This window comes from Glycine soja, chromosome 8 (assembly GCF_004193775.1).
Source record: "Glycine soja cultivar W05 chromosome 8, ASM419377v2, whole genome shotgun sequence".
Lineage (NCBI taxonomy): Eukaryota > Viridiplantae > Streptophyta > Magnoliopsida > Fabales > Fabaceae > Glycine > Glycine soja.
The window spans coordinates 5,721,330-5,739,533 of record NC_041009.1 but is presented as its reverse complement, the minus strand read 5'-3'; the positions used below and the strand labels follow the sequence as shown (position 1 = coordinate 5,739,533).

At 35.1% G+C, this 18,204-nt stretch overlaps 1 protein-coding gene and 1 pseudogene across 1 annotated transcript; one reads left to right on the top strand and one right to left on the bottom strand.

Annotated features, from left to right (window-relative positions):
- Positions 1-2,697: 2,697 nt before the first annotated feature.
- On the bottom strand, positions 2,698-7,076 carry LOC114422819 (annotated as a pseudogene).
- Positions 7,077-9,432: 2,356 nt separating this feature from the next.
- Positions 9,433-17,100, top strand: LOC114421419 (BRASSINOSTEROID INSENSITIVE 1-associated receptor kinase 1-like). Its single transcript, XM_028387319.1, has 11 exons — positions 9,433-9,665; positions 10,430-10,559; positions 10,637-10,708; positions 12,381-12,524; positions 12,879-12,950; positions 13,042-13,113; positions 13,307-13,380; positions 14,583-14,717; positions 14,808-15,149; positions 15,623-16,017; positions 16,365-17,100. Exons 1-11 carry the CDS (start codon positions 9,560-9,562, stop codon positions 16,671-16,673), a joined length of 1,851 nt encoding a protein of 616 aa, XP_028243120.1. The 5' UTR covers positions 9,433-9,559; the 3' UTR covers positions 16,674-17,100.
- Positions 17,101-18,204: the final 1,104 nt, after the last annotated feature.

The window sequence follows — 18,204 nt, the reverse complement described above, 5'->3', positions numbered from 1 at the left end:
GGGTATACAGTTTACAACCTTTTTCCTCTCATCCATCGAAACGCTCATATTCAATGACAGAAACCGTGGCCAAAAATCATTGCACGAATATGCATGGCGCTTCTGTTCATTTAAATATATTTGGTTTACATAAGATGTTACTTTAATTAGTTAAGGTGTCACGGGTCACCTTCAACATCTTTGTTCCTCTGTAAATTCCTCCATCCACAGCTTAAGATAGTTGCAATGTTGCATTAAGGTTGGTTTGATAGAGCGAAAAAAATAAAAAATAAAATGAATTAAGATAATTTTTTTAAATTAAAATAAAATGTAAAAATATGACTTTTACATTTTTTTTCCCCAAATAAACACACCCTAAAGGCTATATACTAAAAAAGGGATTAGAATATTAAAACACATGCGGAAGGTGAGTACATTACATCAAAGTCAATTGAGGACTTTAGAGATCTAAGCAGTGAGAAACACTGGGCCATGCATTTTCTATTATATTTGTACTTTGTAGTAATATGCTATGCTAAAGGAAGTTGCCCACGGGCGCAATAGATGTATAATTCTGAAGGCTGTCAGTCACAGTTGGCATTGAACAATGATTAACGACGTACTTGTCATTGAAGATACTTGGTCTGCCTTCACAATCTCACTTGCTCTTTCTTTAGTTCCATCATTGCTTCTTAATTACTTTTTAGTGCTTGTGAGTGTGATAGTTTGCAGTTCTTCGACCTCCGTTCATTTCTCGGTGTTTGAAGCTATTTGAAGATGACATTGAGCAGGGTCGGGTGCAGGTTAAGTATTATGGGCAATTGCCCCAAGTAGAGTTGAATGTGTGGGTAACTTCCCTTGCGAATTTTGTAAACCGCAAAACTTGCAATATGTGAAATCTATCCTGTCAAGTCCACATTTTTAAAAGAGTTCAATTCTAGGAAGTCTGCCTCCACCTCGCATAGCATGTAGGTTTAACGGGTCAACCCGCATTAGGCCAAAACAATTTTAAAAAATAGATAATTAAATGTTAAAATATAAAATTTGACCCATTTTAAAAATTAATTATAAAATGTCTAATAAAAAAAATATTTGTCCAAAATAGTAACATAATTTGCATCTTAAATCACCTAAAAAATATTTCTTTATAACATGTTTACTTAATCTATAATTATATACTAAATTAAAATATTTTATCATCATTCATCAACCACTGAACCATATATAAATTACTTAAATTTTATATATATTTTTTAATTTTATTTTTACTCGGTCTATATCCCTTATTTATTAGTATTCTGTATTTTATATTAAATTATAAAAAAGTCTACGAGACCCGCATAACCCATGAGTTAAACAAATCGAGCTAAAAACTCACAATTTAAACGGGTTCTAAAAAATAAGATCCATATACCATGCTGGTTGTGGGTTTTGTAGGTGACCCGCGGGCTCAAACCCGTTTACCGAGCTCTACCCATAACATAATTATTTTTTTTAAAATATATTTGATAAAAAAATAATTGCTCCCATAAAAAAACAAGTATTGTCCCATACACAAATTATTTTTAAATGAATGTAAAAAGTTATAATTAGGAGATAAAAGAGAATAAATTAGTACTAATTTTACAATTTTACTTCTGTAATACTAAACACATGTATAGTAAGTCAATAATAAACACACACTTTTACTCAATTATAATTTGTAAAAGCTTATACATGTAATTTGTTTTTTTTTAATCATAAAATTATAATATTTTTCTTCTGTAAAAAGATAATATATTGTTTTATTGTCTCTATTGAACAAATTTTCTAGATCCCCCCTTGACATTGAGGATGAGCTCAGCCTTGACACTATAATATAACAGCAAACACAATACCTCCTCTACATTGTATAAGAAAAAGGATGAGAATAGAATTTCGATATATTAATTCTAGTGGGTTGTTCGGGACTCAAACCCGGAACTAGTATTTTCTTGTTTGACATGCAACTTATACTATAAGAGATAGTTGTCAAAGTGGACAACAGTGTTATTGTTCATATTACATGTACATACTGCACATTCTGTTTTGGACTTCATCCGACAGAAATCTAGTAAAAACTAAGGTTTCATGAATTCCTCCATCTTCAATTGAGATTAAGAGAATACATTATGCAACTTATGCACGTGTGTACCTCTATCTGTGGAACTAAGGCCTAGATGCTGATGTTGGTTAGGTACTGTGATCTGATGGAGTAGATTTTACTCGGTCATGATGAAAAGGAATAGCAACTCTTGAATCAATACTTGAGGTAAATGAGAGGATGCTAAAATTTAATATGGTCTATACTAGAAAGCGGAAAATAAAACTTCAACACAAGAAGCAGATGAAAATTTTATGAAATGCGGAGAAAAAGGTTTATCCTTGAAAATTATTGGCAAAATAGAGAGCCCTCATGAAATTCATGTGTTTGTTTCTCAATGAAAGCAGATTTACTCGCTGTCTCAAAGTCAATCCAAACTAGAAAGGTAAACTGATTGTAATTAACGAAGTTCCAATTGAAGATAATGCGAACTGGTTCTCAATTTTTAGCACTGAAGCTATAGGTTGTTGAAAACTGGATACTCAGCTGCAATGTTTATGTGAGTGGGGATCATTGGCCGTTGGAAAGCATTTTCTTGTGATTAATTAATTATGCAATACTTGAGTTGAAAGGATTCAAAACATGCCAGATTTAAATTTCTCACAATAATTCATATAGGTTTAAATTATGCCAATACTTGAATCAAATTCTGGCAATCCATATTATAGGTGACCTGCACATGTTACTTGACCAGCAAGAATCTGAAAAATACCATACACAAAACCGTTTTCATAAACAATTGTCACAGAATTAAGCTGGAGTGCATTTTATATACAAAGCAGATACAAACTGGGTCACATCCTGACCCCATTTTATCAGAAAGTGCTTTTCAAGGTGACAGTGAGCGACGGTGGTTGTCATCATCTTCATCAATGGGGCTCTTGTCATCATCCCTAAGGCTACGGCTATGCCCATTAACTTTAGGGCTATCATAGCCGCCCTCATCACAGTCCCTTGCAGGGCTCCTACTTTTCTTTCTAGGACCACCACTGTAGTCAGACCCATCTTGCCGGGTGGCCAACCTATCACTGCCAGGAGATGTGACACCTCTCTTCTGTGGACTGCTTTGGTCAAGTGATGCACTATGCTTTCTTATCTAGGAGGGTTGAGGACTCTGATCTATCTTCAGAAACTGGGCTTCGTTCTCTTCCGACAGGAGATATTGATCGACTGGCAAGAACAAAGGTAACCAAAACTCAGCTTACAAGCGAAGATATTACAAAACAATTCTGACTACTGAAACTACAGCCAATTTTATTGAAATTGCAGTGTCATTGCATCAGAACCATAAACATTAAGATTAGGGACTATTAGAATCCAACCTGTAGCTGCGGTCTCGGCTGTAGCTTCGATCCCTTCTTCTGCCATGATGAGCAGAATGTGACCTGAAAGACTTCATCCATGTCTGCTGCTAGAACAATTCAAATTGACAATTTGACACCAATGATTTAATGCTCATAAAATCTATTAGAAAGCCATAACCATGCTAAGAGCAAATCAACACAATGTAGCAGAAGTTAGGAAACTACATCATGGCCTACCTCAACTTTTTGGGACTGTTCTTACAGTTCTTTTCTATATGACCTCTTTCCCCACTAAGGAAACACTTGTTCTTCCCATCCCCAGTTTTGCAATCTCGGGCCCAATGACCATCAAGCCACAGTCAAAACATCGTCCAGGTCCAGTAGGTGGACCCTGACCCTGACCTGAGGATTCCCAGGAACCACGAGGACCCTGATTAATTAGAGATCAGATGAAAAAATAAAATTAGAAAGCACTCAAAAGCTAACAGAATTTGTTCACACACGTCAAAGAACAATAGCTATGAAATCAGAAATGCCAGGGTTCAGAAGAAATTGAATGACTATGTATAAAGTATTTAAGAAAACAGTTAGTACAGTAATAAAAGCAAATTAGAAAAAGGTATACATAAGTGACCATCATCATCAAATTTAAATTTATTTGTACTTTTTACTTCAATACAAAAAGGATAGGTTGATGATACAAAAGCCAACAATGAAGCCAAAAAACAAGTCACAATTTAAATACTAAAGTGGGTACTCTTCAATCAGTATTCAAGGGACTGTTTTGATTAGAAAGGGACTATCTTTTTATCTAATCAGAAGAGATACATTGAAAACAGAACTAATGTTATAAAAATACAAGAGTGAAAAGAAACTAGAGAGAACAATGTGTGCGATTAGAGCTGAGGCACTAAGGACATACAAAATCCCAATTAACAGATTATATGGAAAAATCCCTATATGCAACTGTAAGATCCAACAATTATGCAAATATATGTCCACGTAGCAGGCACTTTCAGATGAAGACTGAACTCATTACAGTACATATGCATTAACCCAAGACTATAGCACCAACGGAAAACATCCCCTTTGATCATAAATTACAAACAAGATAACCAATTCTAAAATAAATCTTAAGTAGATAAACCGTGAAGGGAAGTAATTCCTTACCCCCTTGGCAAATTCCACAGTATCGTGCCTTCCTTCAACTTCACGACCATCCAAGTTATATCTAGCATCATCAGCATCTCGAGGATCGCCAAAGTCCTGTTCAAAATATGTCAGGAACAAGCCAATAAAGTAACACCAAATCTTACCATCATTTACAACTGAATTCCTCCAAGCAGATACTAAAAGCCACCTTGGAGCAAAGGCATGACGAGAAATTGAAGTAAGAAAGAAATAAATGAAGACAAAGAAAGGGTGACAACTTACAACAAAGGCGAAAAAATTCTTCATATCCACACCTTGAACTCTGCAGAAATGGTATCCAGAAACAATAAGGCCATCATTACTTTACTACTGGAATTGTATGATATAATACAGCCCCTCAAAGACGAACTAAACACCAGTTTGTGATTGTTGCCATTTCCATAAAAAAACATGCAATGACACTACAGCAAGAATCGCCAAAGTCAACAGTCGACAGGAATTTCCATCAATTCCACCAAGCCCAACCTCCCAACACAGACCTCCAGGTTTAGAGAAAACCTCAGAAACGTTCAACAAGATCATTCAAGTTAAAACATGATACCTAGGTGATTTGGTTCCCGCGCATAACATGACAAATAACCAATATAAATCCAATCTCAAAATGACGCCCCACAACAACTTATCACTAATTAGCTCCATTGCAAATTTAAACAATAAAGATGAATCAAGGAGGCTCGACAATTTCAAACATAAATTGATACAAGTTAAACAATTTAAAGTGTGATAGAACATAACAATGGACAATATCCTGTCGTCTCTATCCAAGAAATGAAGTACTAATAAAAACATTCATCCAAATCCAAATAGACACACAAGCAAGCATGTTATAATAAAATAATCACGAAAAAGATTAAAGATTGTGACTAAGCTTCAGCCCCAATTTAAAACCTTGCAAATAAAAATCTTATCATTTTTTTTTGGAAAAGGCTGAGAATGCACCGAGCAATAACAAAGACTGCGTTCTTTGAAGGATAAAGGGGAATTACCTTCCATATCTGCTGAAGACACGCTCCAGGTCACGGGAACGAGTCATCGAAGACAAGTGTCCAACGTCGAGGCGGGTATTACTATATTTATCATCATGGCGAGGCATCGTTGATTTCTTCCAGCTCTGCAAAACAAGCAACTGAATTTTGAAATTCAATTCAAGAAAAAAGGCCACACAGAGACCCCTTCTTTCAATGGCAATAAACGATTCATCGTATGAGCATATAGCAAATAACGTGAAGGGGAATGGATGAATTGATGGATAAGAAAATTGAATTTCAAACATGCAATCAATTTTAATCCTAATTTGGAGAAAGACCGAAGCCAGAAGTGAAAAGGTGAATTGAATTGAAAGGGAAGAGAATAGTTAGTTACCTCAGAGTGGATTGGAGTTTCTCCGTAAACCGAATTACCGAACCCTTTCAAAGTGAATTGCCGCGTCCACACCTACGATTTATTATTTATACAACACTGCCACATATCTCCGTAGATTTTTGGCAAATGCTATTTCCACTCCCCCCTGTTACTAATACACTTACTAATACACTCCCCATTGAATTTTTCCCTAAACTATCCTCACAAATACACTCCCCTCCTCTCTTAATTTCTCCCTTACATATAACTATTCTGAAAAAAAAAAAAAACCACTCCCCCTCTCTAAACCAGCTCTCAAAGTTGTGTCGATAATGAAAATTGATGAACCAATTGAAAAAAGGACACTTGGGAATGCATAGAGAAGTCACACATCTTAGCAGATTTTTTTATCGAAGCAATCAACCACAAAATTAAAATTTTCAACCATAAAATCAGCAAAAAAAGGGGTCAATTTTGAAATTAGAGCAAAAACTCTGTTAATAAACTCAATATATTGGCTCGGGTGAAGGAGTGCTTAAGAAGTGATGAAGTAATACTAGTGTTTGTTTAATTATGCAGCAAACAAACACACCAGTACGTAAGTTTGTATTTCATGGAAGCCAAGAAAATTAAGGAACATTTTTCAGATTTTCAGATTTAAGTTGGAAAAAGAGCAAACAGATGGTGGGCACTTTGGTTTTTCAGCCGCTAAGAACATCTTTTAGATGCGGAAGAGGGTCCAATTTTAACAAGTATCAAGAAGCACCGGCCCGAGCTTGAGTTCGTCACCGCCGCCACTCTCGCACGTGCCACCCTACCACGCTTCGGCGCCGCACATGCTTCTAGCCCTTATGCCTATTCTGCTGCACCCTCCGACGAACACCAACACCATAAAAGCCTCAACTTTTAGATGATGAGGAGCGAGAACCCCGCCGAGAAGAGGTACAGAACCAAGTTCAGCAAGGGGGAGGTGGGCGGCGGATGTCAGGGTGGGGGAAGATCAGTGCCCCCATTGTCGCAACTCCATGCGAGGCTCACAATATCAGATATCGGAGGGAAGGGGAGGGTGTATTTCTTCCAGAAGAGATGGGACGGAGAACGATTAGGGGAGTGTACTTACTAGGTAGTTTAGGAAAAAAAATCAAAAACAATGGGGAAGAGGAGTGTACAAGTAATAGGGGGAGTGGAAATAGCAAATGCCAGATTCTTTTGGTTCTTTTATTGAAAAGTCCAATTGGGATTTTGGCGGCCCATAGTTCAGCCCAAAGACCCGGCATTGCAAGGCAACTACTTAAGCCACCTCATTTTTTGCTTGGTGCATCTCCTAAATTTTTAAACTACCCATCTTACCCTTCTCACCTCACTCGCTCTCATCTTCTCTCCATCTTCTTCTTCACCGTGGGCAGCACCATCACCAAACAAAACCTATCCATGTCCTTGGCTTCACGATGAATGGTGTTGCTAGCGTGGCAATTGTGGCCGAAGAGCATGAGGTGGTTTGCTGTTAAATTGAGTTTGAGGAGCTAGGAGAGGTAGTGGTCTAGGTCGGGAACAATGCTGAAGCAAAAAATGGTGTGTATTATGGATTGAGTTAACCGTAATACAAATGCATTACAATAACTCAATCCGTAACTATATTATGGTGGTGTGATGTGATGATGAGTTGAGAGCAATGTGAAGGTTCGTGGCTCAACAATGTGTGTGGTGGAGGTGGGTGGTTGGTTGGGCGGGGCATGGTGGTGGTGTTTGGGTGTAACAAAACATTGATTCTTTAGCTTATATTTTAATTACATGAATGTAAAATGCTTGTGTAATTCATGAAATATATTCTAATTTAGTAAATCTTGCAACTTATTAATAAAAAACAAAAGTCTAAATTATAGTTTGACATGTGTTGTGTTAAAAAATAGTCATTATGTGGAAAATCTAGACCTTTGCCTAACTGCCCTAACACTTACTTTAGCTATTATATTATCCCTCTATTCACATCACCTCCAACACCATTGCCTCGATTGCTTCCAGTCTCATTAGCCTGTCTACCACACATAACTTCAACAGGCACGGAATGAGATTTTTTGTATAGTTCTTCCTCAAAGTCAACAAAATGTAACTAGTTTACCATTATCATTGTTAAATTTAGAGTTTTATAAAACTACACAAATGTGTTGTGTGTGTAATTCGAACCACTAGAGTAGTTCGGATCACATTTAACATTGTGTATATTGTCTTCGTCTTTATGTCTGTGGTAATGGATAGATGTTTCGAGTTACATTTTTCTTTCGAACAACAGTGACGAAAACAATAACAAACACTCCCTTCAAGAATTGTTCACCTATATGAAACAACTACCTTTCAAGTCTCATTACCGGAACTTCTCTACATTATTTGCGGGAGCCACCATGTGATGCACTTTAAGCTTTGGTTGCATCATCAACTATTTCAATTAAGCTCCTTGGCAACTAATTCAACAAAAATTTAAAAGACGATCCATTTTGAAAAGCAAAAGTTGGGGTTGCGGTAAGTGGTAGGACAGCTAAATCCCACCACCACCATATCATGAACCAACGGCTTAGATTTCCAATGATTTTTAGGGTGTTAGATGCTACACAAACCCTAATTGATCAAATATTTGAAAGCGACTTAAGTATTTTGATTTGGACATTAATTTAAGGATGTGTAAAGTAGGCTACGCGGGAAAAAAAAGTGAAGAACTCGTGTCATGTGTGGATAGGATAAAGTTGTAAATATCAAGTTATTTTTTAATTTGTTATCGATTAATATATTATGTTAAAAACTTTAAAAATATTATTTAATTATTACTATTTCAATTGTAGTTGAATGATTTAACATTCAAATAAAAAATTAACTAAATTTTTAGTCCATGAATTTTTTAAAATTTTAGATTTTAGTTGTTAAACAAAAGTTTGATCGATTATGTTCCTTCAATCTTTTTTTGTTAAGGTTTTAGACTTTTAGTCCTTACTGTCTATTTATGCAGCTAACCATGGCATAGCTTTAATTTTGACATGTTTCCTAGGAAAGGGAAAGGAAAGAGGAAAAAAAATGGGAAGCATGAACCACATGAAGGGATATGAAAGGAAGGAAAAATTATTTAAATATTTTACATTAAGGTTAGGTAAACTGTTCTGTTCTTTTATTTTCTCTGCTTTCTCGTTTGTTAATAATTATAAAGTAAACAAAATTGTGAAATTATTTCTCTGATGGGAGTGACAGTAATCTACCAAAAGTGACAATTTCCAAATTTTAACCCACGACGGAGAAATAAAAAATGAAAAAGTAATATTAAGGATATTAAAAATTAATAAAGCCAAAGAAAAGCAAAAGCAGAAGTAGTTGATAAAATGTAAAGGCAACAAAAGCAAGACCTACTGCTGACTAGGTGTATGTATGATCACAAATCAGTATATACATTCCATCATGGTGGGGACAGTCGTAGGCTAATTAATTATTTGTGCTATGACTCTAAGTTGACTGCTATGTCTATGAATTTATTTTGGTCAACGAGTTCATTAATTTGCTTATGAGTTATGAGCTTCAAGAGGGATATTCATGTGCATGTGCATGTGCATGATTGAAGAGGATGACCAACATGGAGCGAATGATTTCATCTTTCATGTCTTTGTTTTTTATTCTTTGGATATTCGTGGTGCTTGACTTAGTTCTCAAGGTTTATGGCCACGCAGAAGGTGATGTTTTGTGCTTACTTGGTGCTTCAATTTATTATTTTCGTTTTATTTTTAGTTTCCTATTTTTTTTTTCTTTTTTGAATTGTTGACTTTCAGATTTAGTGTTTCTGGCTCATATGTTTGAATGAGAAATAAAACTGGGGAAGGAGTTAGTAATAGGCTTTTATGTTGGAGATTGGGGGGTAGCTAGCATTTGAAATATTATTTCACCCCAGTTCTCGGCCTTTGCCTGTAATATTTTTGTTAATATTATCTTATCAAAGAAAGTGAAGATTTTATGAGCTATATATGGAGAATCAAATGGGGCTAGATGACCCAATTTGGTTTTCTACCAAAATCCTAGTGTTTGGTGAGGTTCTGGTGAATTAACTGTGAGATCTAATACTGTTATAGTGGAAGGACAAAGTTTGTAATGTGAAACACAAATTAAGAGATTAAATTGAACTGAATAAGTTAGAGGAGCAAATTGAAACCAATCTTTGATTTAGAGGACAAAAATGCTAATTTTTCCTTTTAAAATTTTCTATGGTGTGTTGGGGAACTATACGACTAGCTTGGGTTGTTTGTAGGCTGTAAACTTAAAAATGTTTGATGTTATGATTGGGGAGTTCTTGAGGAACTTGGGCTTCATGTTTTTACTTTTATGTATTTCACAAATTTCATTAGAGCAACATAAATTTTTGACACCTGTTGATTTTGTACTCCTATCAATTTAATATGTTAAGGATGTTTGTAATTGTACTTGAATATTACTTCTATGACAGGTGATGCCCTGATTGTATTGAAGAACAGTATGATTGATCCTAACAATGCTCTTCATAATTGGGATGCTACCCTTGTCAGTCCTTGCACATGGTTTCATGTTACTTGTAGTGAAAATAGCGTAATTCGTGTGTAAGATATCTATGTTATTTTTACTTGTAGTTTTATGAAAGTTTGTGCACATGGTAAAAAAAAAATTGTTTGCCCAGTGAGCTTGGAAATGCAAACCTTTCGGGTAAACTTGTTCCAGAGCTTGGTCAGCTCCCAAATTTGCAATACTTGTAAGTAACGAAACGGATACGATATTGTTGGCTCAAATTTACATCTTCTTTTCTAATTAGATTTTGCTTAACTTGTAATTCTTGATTGTTGGCTGAAACTGATATGACTAGGCAAGGTTATTCTAAAAGTAAATATGATAGCTGTGTTATTCAGAAAATTTCCTGATGGTTCTTTTATGTACTTATGTTAATGATATGTTGATTACATCAAGTAACAAGTCCTTGATCAATAAGTTAAAAATTCTACTCAGCAATGAGTTTGAAATGAAAGAACTGGATGCAGATAAGAAAATTCTTGCTATGAATGAATTCACAGGGATGTCAAGCAGGAAGAGTATTCTTATCACAAAAGAAATATGTTGAAAAGGTTCTTGAAGGTTGAATTTTTAATACGAGTAATTGAAAACCTGTTTTTACACCATTTGCTGCACATTTTAAGTTATCTTCATTCTTCAGACCTGTGCCCACAAACGAATGAAGTGTATGTAACACATTCCTTATACTAGTATAGTTGACAGCCTTATGTATGATACGGTGTGCACTAGACCTAATTTAGAATATGTTGTTAGCAGGCATAATCCTAGTTATGATCATCAAGAGTGTTGTAAAATAGATTTTTTTGGTATCTAAAGGTACTTATGATATCAGTTTAGTATTTGACAGAAGTATGGCTACAACCAATGATATTGCAAGTTTTGTTGATTCAAATTATGGTGGTGATCTCCATCGAAGTTCTCTTTCCAGCTATATCTTTACTCTATGCAGATGTGCTATAAGTTAGAAAGCTACACTCAATCTGTTGCTAATTATCGATGACTAAAGTAGATCATATTGCAGCAACAGAGGGAGTGAAGGAGGCTATTTGGCTTTGAGGTTTGGTTAATGAAATTGGTCTGACTCAAATGTTATTGCTGCATTTTGTGGTAGTCAAAGTGCCTATTCACGTGACAGCGAATAGTTGTTATCAAGACAAGACCAAACACATTTGTGTATAGCATCACTTTATACAAGATATGGCTGTTATCGGTAAAGTTGTAGTTCCAAAGATTCACATATTCAGTAATCCAGCAGAAATCCTTAGTCCTCGTATGCCAAGTTTCAACATTTTACCACACTTGCTTGCCCCTTAAGGCTTTATATGGAAATGAGCAACTAGTTGAATTCGAGTGAAAGTGAAGATTGTTAAGTGAATGATTCAAATTCATCCACTCTTTAAAACCATTGATACTAATGGTTATAATTTCATATAAACCACAATTCATTTGAATGGTCCAAAAGCTTTCTTGTCATCTATAAAGGTGGCTAAGCTATTTGAATTTTTTCATTCACTCATAAGCTCGTCACTTCTTTTTATTTCCATTCTTTAAGAGAGTTTTGTATGTTCTTTATCCTCTTTGTTTTAAGAGGATTTGTGTTACTCTCCTTGTCATAGTGGAATCACATTGCTTTCGTTCCATTTGCTCATAGTTCTCCAGTTGATTTGATTCTGCACTTTTGCATAGCACATATACCTTGACATTTTGTGTAGTTCAATTTTTAACATATTGACTTCTGTTAGATTTTAACCACTGTGATAGCATCGATACAAATGTGTTATGCCATTTTTAGTTATTCATAAGACTTTTTTCTCTGCCCAAATCTAAACATTTTTTTTCCGTCTTTTCAATGACAGGGAACTTTATAGTAATAATATAACTGGGGAAATCCCAGTCGAGCTTGGAAATTTGACAAACTTGGTGAGCTTGGATCTTTACATGAACAAAATTACTGGTCCCATTCCAGACGAATTGGCCAACCTTAACCAACTACAGTCCCTGTATGGCATGCTTTCCTTTATTTCTTATCTTTAATCAACAAAACTTATCTAAATCAGTTTCAATTTTGTTTCTTCATTAGCATTCATAAGTTTTGCTTTCCCACATAAAATGGTGAAGGATTATACAACCAAAATATGAATTTCAGTTCCAACACATCTTATAATATACTTTGAGCACTTGCCCAAGAGAAGTATCATTCTACATAATCACATGAAATAGATGTTTATGTAAGTTACCAACTAGTTATTATGGCACACACACACCACACTTGCTACTTATTGATTATTTGCTGTCATATCTTGTTGTCAATAGTTGATTATATGCAAACTAAATGGTTCTGCTCCATGAACTAGGCGTCTCAACGATAACAGTTTGTTGGGAAACATTCCTGTGGGTTTGACCACTATTAATTCACTTCAAGTGCTGTGAGTTTTACTCCTACGTCTAGATGCATTACTACACTAGTGTTTTGTTATTTTTTGTGTAACCTGACACCATGATCTTTATTGAATTTAGTGATTTATCAAACAACAACTTAACAGGAGACGTCCCAGTCAATGGTTCCTTTTCAATTTTTACTCCCATCAGGTTGGCACAAATTTTTTTTATAAGCTCATTGAGCAAACCACACTACAACACTTGGCTAATGGCCATATTATAGTTGGAGAGCCCATTATAAACCTCACATCAGAATCCCATGTTTCTTATGTGAGACAGATTACAATTATTAACGAGAGATGAGATATAAATTTTTTACTAATCCCTTTATTCGTTGTTACAGTTTTAACAATAATCCTTTCTTGAATAAAACCATTCCAGTTACACCAGCTGCTACACCGCAACAAAATCCTTCAGGTTTGTTGATAATTTTTTTATTGTTGATATTTGATAATGAAATTAATTTTTCAAAGAATAATCTGACCTAAAACCATAGGCTGAAAGTATAGCTCTTAAATTACTCTCACTTTGAGAGTGCACTAGGCTTGAAACGCGGACAGAATATAGTCTTGCAACTAAAATTAAAAGCAAAACAACTTTGTTTTAAAATTGTAAGACTGGGAGCAACAGCCAAACCCTACAAACTAGGTCAACTGGAATTTGATACCATGTAATTTAAACCACTAAGACAAGAAAAGGCTCAATAACAGGGTTATACATCTCGAAATTGATACCATGTAAAAGGTTTTCAATTTTGGTGGTATTTACTGTTGTTTCTTTTACAAGCTGCATCCACTCCATTCTTTTCCATACTACCAATATTTCCTTCACCCTTTGCTGCCAAAAAGGCAAGGAGAAATGAAGGCATTGATAATGGATAGGTTGCATGGTTTTTTCCCAAATGTTTATTGTAACAACATGGGTTATTGTAACAACGTGGATAGGCTTGTAAGGTTGAGTCAGGCTCATAACCTACGTTGCTAAATGGTATCAGAGTCTATTCTAGTATTCTAGATTCATTGACGGGCCCTCTGTAATTTATCACTCTCTACGCGGGTAGCCTTGAGCGTGATAAGGAGTGTTGAAAAACCACTTAATTGTGATCACCCCTAGCCCACCTTAACTGTGATAGGTAACTGTGGGCAAAGAGGGGTGTGTTGAAGTCTCACATTGTGGTGGGTAGCTGTGGACAAAAGGGAACACGTTGAAGTCCCACATTGGCTAGAGATAGTGTCGAGATAGAGTATATAAGTAGAAAGTAATCCTCACCTTATAAGTTGATTTTGTAAGGTTGAGTTAGACCCTTGATCCACCTTGTAACATGGTATCAAAGCCTGGGGAAGAGTTAGTTGGACTTGGTGTTGGTGAGGCATGATGTTAGTTATTCCCTTAGAAAAGGGAAATACTCGTGTGATAGAAGAGGGAGAAATGAGAGGTGAGGGAGAGAGAAGAGTTTTCCAATTTGGACAGAGTTTCTCCTCTTAGGCTGGACCATTATAGATTTATAGTTATTACTTTTGTTTGAAGAATACCACACTACATTTTTCAGTCTATCCAATGCGAATCAAAGTTTTGGAATTTAGTTATAGTTTGCCATTTAATTCTGTTAATCCTTGTAGGTAATGGTATCAAAGCCATTGGAGTCATTGCTGGAGGAGTTGCTGTGGGTGCTGCACTGTTGTTTGCATCCCCAGTAATTGCACTTGTTTATTGGAATAGAAGGAAGCCACTGGATGATTACTTTGATGTCGCAGGTTGGTTGGTTAACAGAAAAGATGGTATACATACTGATTAAAGCTGCTTATGCTATCCATAACTGATTTTTGTGTGTCCTCCACTGGCAGCTGAGGAGGATCCTGAAGTTAGCCTTGGTCAGCTTAAAAAGTTTTCACTGCCTGAACTGCGAATTGCAACAGATAACTTTAGTAACAAAAACATTCTTGGTAAAGGTGGATTTGGCAAGGTTTATAAAGGACGTTTAACCAATGGTGATGATGTAGCAGTAAAAAGACTTAACCCTGAAAGCATTCGGGGAGACGATAAGCAATTTCAAATAGAAGTGGACATGATCAGCATGGCTGTACATCGAAATTTACTTCGCCTGATTGGTTTCTGTATGACATCTTCTGAACGCTTGCTTGTGTATCCTTTAATGGCTAATGGAAGTGTAGAATCACGTTTACGAGGTACCCTTATTAGTCTACTCTATTGAGGAGGATTAATGTGGCATGCATTGCTTTTATTTCTATTTTACCTCAATATGTCTCTCAAGTAAAAAATCTTTTCTCTTGTATGTTGTCTGGTAGTTATGAAAGCCTTACTTTTCATGCCAAATTTCTTTCAACTTTGTTTATTTTTATTTTTTTTGTAAAATAAAAATTATGTATGTGAGTATGTCTGACATGTTATCTCTAGTAGGGGCACAATCACACAACAATTTGGAGATATATCAGTAGCTTAAATTGATCCTTTGTTTGTGCCAGTTTTTTTAACCCAATTATCCAATTTTGTTTGACCACATCGTTTAATGTGATCAAAACAGAATACAAATCAACCCTTCTGCAAAAATAGTGTAAAAGCAATTAAAATTTCTTGTAGTTAAATTTCAACATTTTTTTTTCAAATTAAAATGTTTTCATGTATAATTGTATTTTTGTAGAGCCTTCGGAATCACAGCCACCACTTGATTGGCCAAAACGGAAGAATATTGCTCTAGGAGCTGCTAGGGGGCTTGCTTATTTGCATGATCATTGTGACCCAAAGATTATTCATCGTGATGTCAAAGCTGCTAATATATTGTTGGATGAGGAGTTTGAAGCTGTTGTAGGAGATTTTGGTTTAGCAAGGATTATGGATTACAAAAATACTCATGTTACTACCGCTATATGTGGTACGCAGGGCCATATAGCACCAGAGTATATGACAACTGGAAGGTCTTCAGAGAAGACTGATGTTTTTGGATATGGTATGATGCTTCTTGAACTAATAACTGGACAGAGGGCTTTTGATTTAGCACGATTGGCCAGGGATGAGGATGCCATGTTGCTTGAATGGGTAGGTATTATTATTATTATGTTTAGAGTAAACCATTATTTTGCTTCTTGATTTCTTCTGAAGGTGTAATTGATAAGTTTAGTAGAGGATGAGGAGTTCTTGTTTATTGTTATGCATTCCCAATTGAAGTTTTGAAACCTCGTTTGTTCCCTATTCTGGTTTTGTATTGTCGTATAACTAGCCTTTGCTTTGAAACTAAAATACAAAATTGATCTGGTAGTTCTTATTTCTGTTCCCAGATTATAGAATCTCATGTTTCTTGTTGCTGTTTAGTTTCAGCAATGTAGATGTTAGCACCAATGATGACTAATGGTTTTTGTTGGCAAATGACATTATTTTGATTCCAGGTGAAAGTACTTGTGAAAGACAAGGAGTTGGAGACACTGTTGGATCCAAATTTGCTTGGAAATCGTTATATAGAGGAAGTAGAGGAGTTAATCCAAGTGGCCTTAATATGCACACAAAAATCTCCTTATGAGAGACCAAAGATGTCTGAGGTGGTGAGAATGCTGGAGGGTGAAGGTTTGGAAGAAAAGTGGGATGAATGGTTGAATATGACAGAGGATATACAAAATTTCACCTTCAACCTCTGCACTCCTACTCCTAATGACTCAAATCCAAATATTCAACCAGATGTTCTGTCAGGTCCTAGATGATCTTTGAACACAAACTTTTTAAATACTGAGACGTTTAGCAAAGGAAGAGAGACGCTTTGTTGAAACTAATCGCTTCTCTCACAGCTGAAAAATGTTGGTTTGGTGCACCTTATAAGTTAGTGAGCCATTATTCAGTGGTGAATAAGTCTTGTGTCTTAACATTTCCAAGTCTTTGATCACTGTTGCTTCAGTGCATGTTCAACAAGTGTTTGTCCTACATTTTGAATAGGTTTTTCATGAACTGTAGATTCTGGGTTATAGTAGTCTCATATTTTTTTACGTGTAACCTGGCACAGGTAAATGGTAATTAAGGGTTGTGGAATATAGACATAGTGATTTATTTATGAAACTAACAGTTAAAAGGAGATGTCCGAGTCCATGTTATTATTTACTCCCATCAAGTTGGTGCAAATACTTTTGTTTATAACTAGTAACTAATAATTGGATTTGGACATTTAATTGTGTAAAGTTGGCTACGCGGAAAAAAAGTGAAGAACTTGTGTGGATTGGATAAAGTTGTAAATATCAAGCTTTTTTTTATTTGATATTGATTAATATGTTATATTAAAAACTTTAAGAAAAAAAATTAATTATTACTAGTTCAATTGTAGACTTATTGTTGAATTATTCAACCTTCTAATAAAGTCATCACAACCCTAAAAGCAAGCGATAACAACAAAAGCTTTTCAATAATCGGATGTTCCTAGAGGCACCACTTTCTAAATTAGAGAGACGCTTTGTAGAAACAAATATGTTTCTCTCAAAGCTGCAAAATGTTGGTTTAATGCACCGTATAATTAGTATGCCATGCAGTGGTGATAACAGCTTGTGTCTAAATATTCCTTAGTCTTTGATCACCGTTACTTCACTGCATGTTCAAGGAGTTTACTACAACATTTTGAATAGATTCTCCATGATCTACGTAGATAGCAGGTTATAGTAGTGTCATATTTTTACGTGCAACGTGACACTGATCATTGTAGAAAAAATATATATATAGTGATTCATGAAACAACCAGTTAAAAGGATATGTCGGAGCCAATGATTATTATTTACTCCCATCAGGTTGGTGCAAATACTTTTGTTTATAACTGCTATTATAGAGGGATGAGATATAAATTTGTCGTAATATATGAGTTCTCTATAGTAATTGAACCATGGTTGAATGCACTTTTTTTTATAGTAATATTTGTCATAATTACAGAATTGTAATATTTTAATTATTGTTTTTTACAAAATTAGAACTTATTCTATTAATTTTAAGATTACTGTAATAAGTAAATGAAAAAAATAATTGCCAGTATTCACTACAATATTATTAAAAATCTATTTTAGTAATTAAAATATATTTTATTCAATATATTATAAATATATATTATTCCCTTTGCATTTAAAATTGCTTTGACAATGGTTCCCAAATCACGTACAGAAGTAATAGTGTATAGGCCTATTAAGTTAGAGTTCACATATAAGCTTGAGTAGAAAGTTTGTTAAAAATAAGCTAATTTAATATTTTTTTATATAATTTATT